We start from the raw sequence: 12,500 nt of genomic DNA, 5'->3' as shown, positions 1-12,500 counted from the left end.
AAGGTAAAACAACTACTTTTATTTCATCCATTTGTGTCTTGTGCTGTATACTGTTCTGGCCTATCTGATTAAATGTAAATGTACCAATTTGTTAGCCTTGGACCAATGGTTCAAAGCACAAGTCCTGCAGCTCAAGAGAAGTTGTGACCACTCCCCATATTTACACAAGAAACTGTGTTTTGTGGCGTTGTCATGCAGTGTAACATTGTTGTTGCAAGTCTCGTTAAGTTGCATCTATTCAGACTTGCTCTTGTAGAGTTGTGTTGGCTTGTGTTTTGTATTATAGGTTGGTGTATTCTGTAGTAGGATATTGTTGCGAAAAAAAGAATTTTAATTGGTGTAAATTATGGTAAAATACCACATTGTATCTAAGTCATCCTTGCACTTACATGTATCTGGAAAATTTAAGCAGGAACCCATGACTAGGGGCGGACAACTCCCATAGTAACCCTATGTCACGGTATTTTTACAGACCAGGAGCCCATGCACAATCAATTTTTAGACTACCTTTTCTGCAAAAAGACAAAGACAAATCTGGTTTGGTGATGCTAATTTACACCAAGTTAGTTTCTTATGACTGGTCATCATGCTTCTGTAGGAGTCTCATTAGTGGGAAGTTCAATCCAAAAATAAATTGTGGTCCGCGAAAACGCGATGACACAAATATATGGGGCTGTTTTTCGCTCCTGATGGGTTACTGATTTAAGCACATTATTGCCTGTTATAGATACATATACCTCCTATTTGGTGGCTCCAAAGGGATTCGTCTAAAACCCGCTTTTCAGATATAAGTTCATTTCATTCATAGAGTCCTTCACTCGAAAGAATGAGCCCAACAAATGGACCTGCTCCCAACTGAGTGGCTTCAAAGCTCAGTTGGTAGAGCATTGCACTGGCATCGCAGAGGTCATGGGTTCAAATCCCATTGGAGCTACATTTTTCAGGTGTCTATAAAAATCAACAATTGCTTAAATTGTCCAGATAAGTGTGAGGATCACTTTCCTCTTTCGTCTAAAGATTTTTGTGCTTGAAACTTTGCAAAATGAGGGGTGGTCCATAGGGGTAGTTGGAATGGACTGGGTCCATGAAGGGGTCCATGTACTGGGTCCACAGGGGTGGTCCATGGACCAGGGGTCCATGTTTTTCATACGTCCAACAGAAGCTCTTTATTATAAATTATATAATTATTGGTAATGTAACATCAAAATTATTACATTTGATAATAAGAAAGGTAGCTGATAACATGAAGAACACATGAACTTTTTTAGGTTTTAAACCTTCACACTCATTTAGGTTTGCATTCTGGAGTCTGTTATTGCTAAATTGGCACCAACTTCAAAAAAGGGTTTTTAGACATTTCATTGCTGGGAAGATCCAATGCAAACCAGTTACGTGAGATACAGTCTTCAAGGAAACTGAAGAGAATTAAAACCTGTGTAATCTTCTTCCAACAAAATACAGACAGGCCTAAATGAGTCCTTACAAAATTTATCAAATCTTTGTTAAATTTATCCCTTCTCTCATTTAAATCTTGGAAATCGTCATCCAAAAAAATCTTGCCAGGAAACATGTTTTAAAAGTATAAAGTAAAATATTAAAATATATATTATGATGTCATAATAACTAATTGTAATTTTGTCTACAATGTACATTGTTTGTCTTACATTGTATGATGCATGTACAGGTGTACCTCATTTTCCTATCCTTTATTTATAGGTACGAGGATCAGTGCTGTTCCTGTTAGGAATTTTATGTCTTCTGCTCTTTGACAATGACTCTCCCAGTTTAAGTCACCGTATCCTTAGCATCCCAAATGAGCAGTATGTAACAAAAGACCACTATAACAGGATATCCTAAGACCTGGCCAGTTTCTCGTCTAAGAGTTAATGATTACTGCAAGGTCCTTAGTGATTAATTAACTTTTACAAGTTTTGTAATATCCTTTCCCATTGAACCCTGAGATATGTCCTGAAATGCATATATTATGGTGTCAGACTGAGCGTGCGTTATTTTCTGGACATGTGTGAACCTTTAGAGGCTTTATATCTTAACTCGTTCACTCCTCAGGTATCCTAGGATTCCTCCAGTTGATGAGTAAAATTGTCTGCCGTTAGACAGAGTAAAATCTGTGGAGTCTCACTTCCAGGGGTCAATGCATTAAGAGTGTATCTTTAAGAAAATCACAACATTTTTTTCTTAAATTTGCTCTCTGCTGTCTCAACCTTTTGGTTCCATTAAGAGTGTATTAATAAAATTAATACTGTCCAGTTAGTTTTCCCTTGACTTGCTCTCAGCGGAGGGTGGCCATCACAGTCAGTGGATCCACTACTACTATGTAGTATTATCTTGGCTTGGTTTGCCTGACCACAAGGTAATGTTTGTGATGAGTCCAAATAATTAACAACTGTTTGCTTAGGTTTATGAGTTCAGCACAATGGGGTTAGCACAATGGGGTCAGTGTTAAAACCTTAACACTCAGGGTATTAAACTGTGGAGATAGTGTAATGCCTTGTTTGTAATTTTATCGAAAAAATCTTTGAACTTTCCATTATTTGTCCATAATATTGGCTCAGTAAAAATGACTAGTATTTACAAGACTGAACATTCCTTAAAAGTAAAAAGAAACTGATCGTTTTCAGCGTTAAACCTTCCAAAGCTTTCTGACCCGTAATTTCAAATCAACACTCCCCCTGGGTAAGATCAGGCTGACCTGCCTTCTTATATGGGACTGCCAAAACCCACACGTTTAACAGCCCTGATGAAATCACTACAGGAAAACTTCGTCCGATAGTCAGGACTTGCGGCACCTTTTACTATGAAACAGCTAAGTACCTGGCTTTCTACTTACAAGGGCACCCAACGAGAAAATTAAGCCAAAAGCCTTTGAAAGACATTTCTAGACTCCTTGTAATGTATTAAGACTCTCTAAAGACATGTTTTTATCACCAAGAAGAATTTGATCTGTTCGTAAATTTTAGCTGAAAATTGAAGTGTCCGAAGAGGGTTTAGGGAATGACATCTTCATTTCAGAAATTGCTAGCTGAACGTTACTTTCTAAGAACTTCCCAGTGATCAAACCATTGGCTCATCCGAATCTGCCAGTTGACCTTTTGAAGTGCCAAAAATTGAAAAATTATCCCTTCCGAAAAAGGAAGGACATACTTTTTCCCGGTTGCGAATCTTTTAGATGATGTTTTAGTAAAGAAATCTATAGCTGTTTTGCAACGTAGAACCGAAATTCTTATAACAGTTTGACCCTCCCAAAGACATATTTCACCGATGTTGTTTATTTGTGAGGGTTACTAAACGCAGAATGTGGTAGGTGGAAAGACACCAGAATAAAGCGGAATCACACAAGAATGAAACGGATTGAACAAGAATGGTGCCAGAATATACGGAACGATGCAGAATGACAGGGGATTGAAGCAGAATGAGGCTAAAAGACACCTAAATGAACACTTTCTCTATTTTGAAGCACTAGCTGTTTTCATTTTGAGCACTCTTGAGCATTTTTTTGCTTTTTGAGCAAAAGTTGAGCACTTTTAGGTATTTTGAGCATGATGTGAGCTCTCTCTTTGTACATTGGTAAAGTTAAGGGAACAGTTTGTCTTCAAGAACAGTTTTTTGCAAACCAAGGTTCTTTGTGGAATTGAACACTTAATAGTTGAACACAAAAGAAACGAACCATTTGAAATGAGCCTGAGTCAGTGTTGCATTGATGTAAAGCATTTTATTGCAAATCATGTCAGTTTTCAAAATCTATATTACTCCGGGTATTTTTTTGTTTGAACAAACATTGGTGGTTTCCACCTGTGATCACTTCTAAAAAACGTAGGTGAATTCTTTGGTATACAAATAGGCATACGCATGAAATTCTCCAATGTTTCAAAATCCTTTAGCAATTTATTTCTGAATTCCAAGCACTTTTTGAGTCCTTTTCTTTTTGCAATTTTCCTGCACAATTACGGGAGAGCCATAGTCAAAAATCGGAAAACTCAACAGTTCATTCTAGCAGGTCAATAATTATGTTTATTATATGACTAGCTCCGTGAGCGGGCAAGATGAACCAAATCGCGCGCTCTGATTGGCTACCCGAGCGGGCAAGATGGAGCGATACTGCCCGCTCGGGATTTCTCGCTTGGTCCCGCAAGATCAAAGATCATTTTTTGGTGTTTTAAGTCATATAATAAATCCTTTATTGACCAAGATTGTTCGGTCAAGATGACTGGATATTGGCCTCGTTCTTTTTTTGCGTGTTTATGGACCTCGACTTCGTCTCGGTCCATAAACACGCAAAAAAAGAACTTGGCCAATATCCAGTCATCTTGACCTCACGCTTGGTCAATAACCCATACGTACTGAGCAATCACAATAAAGTACAGAACTTTGTGCGCAAACCTACTATTAAACCACAACAATGAAGTGAAGAACAACAAAACAATAGGATTAATGAGTTTTACACTACTTGTGTTAACTGTGCTCTATGCATTTTGCTACATTTATTTGTTGTCTCCAAAAGAGCAACAAGACATGATGGAAATTTTAGGATTTGAAGAGAATGTTAGCACAAACCAGAAAATTTTGCATTCTCTTCCCTGTTGTTGACAATAATAATCCGACTGTGATTGCGCTCGTACTCAATGTTTTCTTGTTAGAAGAGAGAAGTCACAAGCCCAGAAAAATATTGTTCACTGATAATAAATAAATGACAAATGTTGTTTCTTTCCTTTCCGCTTAACAAAAAGTGATTGAGCCACTTTGTCTGTTCTTAGAAGGTCGCAGTCATTCCTGACCTCGTTGCTTTACCCCCTACTTTGCACTCTATAATTTAAACTAATTTTTTTCAGTCTCCCAAATCTGCATACTCACACATTCACTATCTAGAATGTTGAAAAAGGACATTTCATTCCTTTGTCATTCTAGTCCATGCCAATCTGCTTTAACCTGTGCCATTATGGCGTTATCCTGGTTTACTTCTCTCATTACGCAGCTTCATTCTGGTGTCATTTCAGTATCTTCTGGTGCAATTCTTGTTTATCTCGTTTCATTCTAGTGCCATTCCCCTTTATTCTGGTGTCATTCCGCCTCATTCTTGCATATTCCATTCCATTCCTGTCCTTTGTTTCGTACTGTTTTTATCTGGACTGAAATTGTGGTTTTTGTTCCCTTTCTTCCAAGGGTGGGCTCATTATTCTTTTGCTGGTTCTTTTGCTCAAAATTGCTCACAAAAATGTCTCAAGAACATTGGCAGTTGAAGTTGGAGGTCAGTAGGTGTTAACTGTTTTGCTGTTACGTAAAATTGCATAGCTCCTTCCAAGCTGTTTCTTATTTTAAATATCATTAGGTGGGAAGCGACTTGCTGCACTTTCCAGCTGCATATCTTCAGTGATTCTTCTCCCATTGTCTTTGTTATCTTATTTCACTCAGGTATGTGGTAAATTAACACAACGAGCATTGGCCTGGACCTGCTACCTGTATACAGAAATGAAATAGTGATGTGGTTTAACATCACATGACCGATAGGTTAATCAAACACTTGACTGATGAAGACGTGATAACGTTGAAGTATATCTGTTAATTAACAATTAGACCCGTAGCCCGCAAGGGCCATGGGTCAATAGCCCATGAGGCGAAGCCGAATGGGCCATTGACCCATGGCCCTTGAGGGCAAAGGGTCTAATTGCTTTAGTATCACCCAACTAGTCGGACAGAAAAGGCAATAATGAAGTTAGGAAATGCAAATAGAAAATATATTTGTTTGGGAATAAAACAAAGGAAAGCGTCACGCTTTTCGCCCCTCAAGGACTATTACTAATAGTCCTCTAATAGCGTAGCCAATTGAAATGGAGCATTTGCATTAGTCCACTAGTTGGGTGATACTAAATACCATTATTCCTCTGAATTAGTTTGGATCCCATGGAGCTTGCATTGATGTTCACAGCCATGGCTATAAATTAATGGATAAATAGGTGTCCAACATGATTGCTAGAACTTTATTGATAGATTTTATAGTCCCTAATTGATGTAAGTACCAAACTATATTACGAAAAGAGGTGACAGCTATTTTTTTTACATTTTCTTACAGACAACAGACCTTTCCTGGCTGGAGACAGTAATACCCTTTGCAATTGTGACATTTCTTGTGTTTATATTAGACTTTTACATTGAATCATTCTGTTTGGCTAAACTTGAAACAGCCATGACAGGAAAGATAGGCTCCATAGCATCATTTTTATCGGCTGTGATTATATCATTGTTATGGGATCAACCATGGGCTTGGACCATGCATGAATGGCATCACGGAAAACCATCTGATTCACATCTGGTGTCTGCTGGCACACTATTTGCTGCTTTCTTCTTTGCACTTTGTAAGTAGACATATTCCCGCTGAATATTGCCATTAGATTTATCCTCTCACTTTGATCAGTCTTGAAACTCGAAAAGTTCTCAATCCAATAAAAATATGTTATTGTCAATTCCTGGAAAATAAGTAATCTTGATACAGTCAAACCAATGGATTCGCTTCCAGATGTCCTTCTAGCTCACTTGGCAGAGTGGTGTGTGACCCAAAAGACCTTTTTAGGTTGTACGTTTTGTTTTCCCATTTTGGTCCACGTGATGTTAATCTAGGGAACAGTTTCATTCAAATGTCGTCTTATGTACATGCTTATGTGCGCATGACATAAAAAAACAAAGGAAAATTCCCTTGAGAATATCACGTGGTCTGAAATGGGAAAACAAAACGTACAAGCTAAGAGTCTATATTTCATGGTCATTGTTTCTAGCCCCTTTTTTTCAACAGGAAATTTAAAATTGATTTCCAATAATATTATTGATATAGTTCCATAGTAATGTCGAGTTTCATAATATTATATTCTTTGTGGCAAACCAGGTCTATCACGCATGGCTAGGTGGACAGAACATAGGACTTAAAGGCAAACTGTCACGAGAAGCGCATGCGCTAGCGTCTTGTGAAAACTTGAAAAGTGTTAGGTTAACTTTTTTCAAGTTGAATCGACAAATTCAAAATGGTGTCCACTGGGGAGGGCCATGGTGGACAAAGGAGAAACTCCGGTGAATGTACGTGACTCACGCGTGAATCCATGATGACGGCTAGAATTTTCCGTGGGCTCGAGAGCAAACAAACTTGAGCATGCTCATGACAATGCCCCTTTAAACACGAAAAGGAAAGACTTATAGGGGCAGTGCTGAGTACCAGTACTATTACCAAAAAATTACAGCTCGCATTTCCAGCATCCTACACAAAGCCGTAATGCTTGACAAGCAGACAGATAAAATTTTGAAGAGCAAAAAAAAGACGTAAAAGGTTTTTCTTTTCTTTCCAGCGACAAGGTTACTATCAAGACCATCAACACGTGCGACCAAAGGACATCTCATTGGCTATACCACAGGGGGTTTGCCAATTTACAACTTCCAAACCCCCCAGTCTGTGTTAACGACACTGCAAAGCCTACTACGGCAGATTGTTGAGCAGTCGGAATCAAGGCAGATTTTCTATTTCCTCTGTCTCAATCTGGTGAGCTATTGTGAAAACTTAAGGCGCTGTTACTCTGTGCAATTTTTCGTGTACTTGTCTTGCAACGCCATTTCTACAAACGTTCTCACATTACGAAACAAGTTGTTTTGCGCGTGTTACACTGAGCAACGTTTCATGCAACTTGTCCCGTTTCGATGATCACGTGAGGTGAAAGGCACATTTTTACAATGACTGCAAAATTCTCGCGCGCTCATTGGCTAATTTTTATTGTCAATAAGCGGACAGACACATAAATTTATAATTTATTGCTCGCGTCATATTGAAGTTTCTGGCATTTTTGTCTCTCGTTCTTCTCGTGTTTTGACTTAATTGTGACCCGTCTGCCTTTTTGTTATTGTAAAAAACAAATTGATGTCAGTTTTCATGCGTCTGTCCTTAGTCTGTCCTGTTATTGACAGTGAATTTCGTCATAATATTGTCAAAGTAGTCTGCGTCTGCGTAGTCTACTTTGACAATGTTATGATCAATAACAGGACAGACCTCTACTAACTATGGACAGATGCATGAAAAACTGACATCAATTTGTTAATTTCATTTGGCTGGTGCCGCAAATCATTGCGACACAAGTTGCAGGACAGATGTTACACTGCGCAATGCCGAAAAACTTCGTTGCAACCGTTGTGGAAAGTAGAATTCAATTCTACTTTCCGCAACGCTTTCTGCAACTGGTCTCGTAACGTTTTTGGCCTTTGCAAGGTATGTTACATTGGACAATGATTCATGCAACTTGTCTCTCAATGGCGTTGCGAGACAAGTTCCACGAAAAATTGCACAATGTAATAGCGCCTTTAGTGATAATTTATTGATTATAAGGTTCCGTACCAAAGCCCACGGGAAGCACGGGTGGCGCAGTGGTGAGAGCACTCTCCTCTCATTAATGTGGTCTAGGTTCAATTCCCAGTCTTAGTTACACATCTGGGTTGAGTTTGTTGGTTCTCTCTTCTTTTTCCCCGATAGACCTTGGAAAAAAAAAGACTTACCTTTCCCTGTACTTGCGCTCTCAGCTGAGCAAACGTTTCTGATTTCGTAAGAAAACAAATTAAACCCCTTATATACTCAACCATATATAACCCAGACGTAATTGGGAGAAATCTGGGCGAAGCGTGTAAGTATTGATTCGTAAGTGGAATATCTTTTTTAATTTGAGTCTTTTTATGTTTCCTGTCATTTCAGATGTTTACTGGTGTGGAGCTTTTGTACGGTGTGTGGACCAATAGCCTCGGTCTCATATCCGACGGTTTTCACATGTTATTTGATTGTACAGCGCTTGTGATTGGACTTTGCGCAGCACTTATGGCAAGATGGAAAGCTTCGAGGACGTTTTCGTACGGGTGTGTGCATACCCCGATAGACCATATTCGTATTCTCAGTATTGGACTGGAACTAGCTTGCCATGGAGGCTAATGCGGGGGAATATATTAAAAAGTATTTGCAGCATTTCCATTGCAAGCTAGTTCCAGTCCAGGATTGATAATACGGATACGGTCTATTGGTTGACTGCATTCTCTTTAATTCTTTTGTCAGATCTCGAATTATAATTTATATTGCAGCCCTTTTTCTGCAAATTTTCGTGGCTAAATCATAGAATACAGGACCACTTATTTCCATCATTTCTGTAAAGGCCTCCACCTAATTTGCATTCGCTGGCCCTCTGAGGCCTTGAATTATACAGTTATTCGTTCCGTCGTTGCGTGAGTTTCGCCTCGCTCTCGTTTATTACTTTACCCCTCTTAAGTTGCTTTGCTCGGTCGATTCTTTTTTTCGTATGAAAAAAACAATGCCGCAACATTTTGCTTTTCTTTTTCAAACAAAGCAAAGAAATTAAGATTAAAAAGTGAGCGATATCAAAGAATGACGTTTCGATGTCTCCATGCCATCATTATCAAATTCACGTAAGCAAAGTTTGGAAACTCTTTGTCTAATAAAAGCGCATTTTACACTCTCGTTACGTCGCTTTGCGCTTCTTTTTTTAACCATATTCATAAGAGATACTCTACGTACTTTAACCATATAACAAGTTTTCAAAATCTGCTTACGTCATGGAGCCGTCGAAAAGCAATTTTTTTTGTTATCGCGCCCTTTTATTCTTAATTTGTTTTTGAAAATTTCAGTTATTTGGAGCAAAGAAAAGGCGAATAAAACATATCCTCTTGGAAACGCTGTGAGCGGGAGAATCACCCTTTAGTACATGAAGAATGACGCTTTTGCGACCAGCCCTTCAATTTGAATGAGAGAGAGGGAGGGGAGGGGGGTGGGGGGAGAGAGAGCATGTTTTTGTGGTTTGTTAGGATAATTGGATTACGGATCATATTATTATTTGATTTTAACATTGTCTGCTTTCCATAGGTATGGCCGGGTGGAGATTTTATCTGGTTTTGTGAATGGCATATTCTTAGTGGTAATTGCTTTCTTCGTGTTTGTGGCCGCCCTGCAGCGTTTGTTTGACCCACCGACAGTGAACACTGAGAGATTGCTGGTAAGTGTTGCACAGAGACCGCAGACAATTATCCAATAACGCTACTGGTCCCTTCCTTTTTGTTTTTGTTGTTGTGGTTTCTTTTTTTTGTTTAGTGGGTGGTAGTCGTAAGTATCCCCATGATGTTACGTAGGATGGAAAGTTAAGCTCAGAGGTTCAATGATAAGACCTGTGACAATGCGGAACCTACTATACTATACTATACTATACTATAGCCAACTGGGCACTACACGCCTCGTTGGCTATCATCTCATATCCAACGCGCTCTCGTGGAATAATTGTTAAATAGACTGTACCATGTTTACTTACTATATTTATATTTGCGCTTGTCGCCAATGGGAAACTGCAAACAGCAGGGTCAGTTTGCTTTTTAACTCATTTCTGTCCTTTGAGAACTTGCTCGGCAACGACAGCTAACAGACCAGGAAGTAGCTGAAATCAACTTTTTGTTGTACAATTCACAAAGACAGCGGAAACTGTTCAAACAATCTCGCCTCTCTTCCGTTTGATGCAGATTTCCATTATTCTCTAACTTTCAGGTGGTGTCTGTCGTCGGACTTGTGGTGAACTTAGTGGGTATTTTTGCCTTCAGACATGCGCACTCGCATGGCGGCGGCGGCAGCTCACACGGTCACGGTAACCATGGTCACAGTCAACATGGACACAGTCACCATGGCCATAGTCATTGCCATGGACACGGTCGAAGTCACGCTGATGAGGATCATCATCAAGATCGTAGTGTGAATATGCAAGGTAAGTCTGAAAAGGCTTGGCCATGCACTCCGATTTGTCGGCCTAGTATTAGCGCTCACATGATTGAAAAGAACGTGGGCAATTTACTTTCAGTTACTCGGTGTGTATTTCATACCTTTTTACAGTCGGGGCGACACGTATCTTAACGAGTTATCCGCCCTTTACTAGGATATCGATGGAACGAGACAACCACGAAACAGTGGGTATCAGAATCAGCTAAGCACTTCAAGTGCAGTGAACATTTCGTAACCAACGTTTTAATGTGGTCACTTTTAAAGTTTTGGAAGAGGACGTGAGCACGGGACGATGAATTTTCACATATGGTTATACGCTTCTACCTCGCTCACAACATTGTAAATCCCCTAGACAAATGCTGCACCTTTTGAAAGCGGGAATTTCTAGATTGAATGCTCAGGCTACATTTTTTGCTAACTGGGATTTAAATGGAATGCCCCTTTTAAATGCGTAGTACATTAATCTTAAATACGTAGTAACGACGTAAATTACTATTAAATTAATGATATATGAGTTAAAGATTACACTAATAGGAGACATTAATAGACCACTGTCACAAATGGCGACGACATCTACGTTCTTTTGTATTTATGTTAATTAGACCTACTGCCCTCATTTTGAAACAAAAATTCTTTTGAAAATTGCTCGTCGTAGCGAGGCAAGGAAGGTGGGTTCCTGCTTATTAGCATTAAAACAGAAGAATATATTATTTGAAAATATTGAAGGGCCGCAGCCAGGATGATTAAAATTAAAAAACGATCTCTGGCTGAAATGATTAAAAACTACGAGCTTTCGACTGCCCGAACTGCAGTCTTCGACGGGTAAAATGAATGATAAGAAATCGATGAGAAAATTTAAATAAAAACGTACATAGCAAAATGATGAGAATGTAGAAAATTATGAATATTTGTTAACAAGAATGTTGTATTGTCCAGGTAAAGGGCACGAATTGTTATCTGCGTTAGGTGCCACAAATTGTTCGTGGTGTGTTATATTGGGGAAACCGGCAGAGCTTTTAATACGCGAAAAAAAAGAACATTTAAGAAACACCAAAACTGCGGCCAAACGCTCTAGAATTGCTAATCACGCTTGGTCCAACAACCACGCCATTGATTTCGAAAATGCGTCAGTTATTGACAAAGGCACTTTTAGAACGAGAAAAACATTAGAAGCGTGGCATACCACAGTGACACCTAACGCAGATAACAATTCGTGCCCTTTATCTGGACAATACAACATTCTTCTTAACAAATATTCATAATTTTCTACATTCTCATCATTTTGCTATGTACGTTTTTATGTAAATTTTCTCATCGATTTCTTATCATTCATCTTACCCGTCGAAGACTGCAGTTCGGGCAGTCGAAAGCTGGAAGTTTTTAATCATTTTAGCCAGCGATCGTTTTTTAAATTTTAACAAAATATTATTTGACCGCCATTATGAAAGACGTTTATTGCATTAATGTTGATAATTATAATTAAAATATAACTTAACTTATATAGCGTTAGATTATGTTTTATAATAACATTTAAAATAGTAAAGAAACTCATCCTTTTTTGTAATCAGACACCGGGATTCCTTGTGAGAACTTTGTTTCGAACAATTTCAAATCTTTCTTAATGTTTTGCAATATTCGACCTCCCATAATGTGTAGTCAGGATTTTGTTTCTAGACCAGTTTTGTATAACAGCCAAAAC

At 38.7% G+C, this 12,500-nt stretch overlaps 1 protein-coding gene and 1 non-coding gene across 2 annotated transcripts in view; both read left to right on the top strand.

Annotated features, from left to right (window-relative positions):
- The window catches only part of LOC138039148 (proton-coupled zinc antiporter SLC30A5-like), a 27,082-nt gene that overhangs the window by 10,138 nt on the left and 4,444 nt on the right, over positions 1-12,500 (top strand). Inside the window, exons 5-14 of the mRNA XM_068885331.1 lie at positions 1-3; positions 1,717-1,795; positions 2,295-2,371; positions 5,179-5,263; positions 5,345-5,427; positions 6,086-6,368; positions 7,347-7,537; positions 8,732-8,889; positions 9,905-10,034; positions 10,574-10,787. The exon at positions 1-3 is cut by the window's left edge and continues 85 nt beyond it. Of these exons, the coding sequence (XP_068741432.1) occupies positions 1-3; positions 1,717-1,795; positions 2,295-2,371; positions 5,179-5,263; positions 5,345-5,427; positions 6,086-6,368; positions 7,347-7,537; positions 8,732-8,889; positions 9,905-10,034; positions 10,574-10,787 (1,303 nt within the window). The remainder of the gene's footprint in view (positions 4-1,716; positions 1,796-2,294; positions 2,372-5,178; positions 5,264-5,344; positions 5,428-6,085; positions 6,369-7,346; positions 7,538-8,731; positions 8,890-9,904; positions 10,035-10,573; positions 10,788-12,500) is intronic.
- On the top strand, positions 862-934 carry Trnaa-ggc (transfer RNA alanine (anticodon GGC)). The gene has a single exon. It is a non-coding gene; the product is annotated as a tRNA-Ala (tRNA).

Source organism: Montipora capricornis, chromosome 2, assembly GCF_036669925.1.
Source record: "Montipora capricornis isolate CH-2021 chromosome 2, ASM3666992v2, whole genome shotgun sequence".
Taxonomy (NCBI): Eukaryota; Metazoa; Cnidaria; class Anthozoa; order Scleractinia; family Acroporidae; genus Montipora; species Montipora capricornis.
The sequence above is the reverse complement of the archived record's forward strand: the minus strand, read 5'-3'. Positions and strand labels throughout refer to the sequence as shown.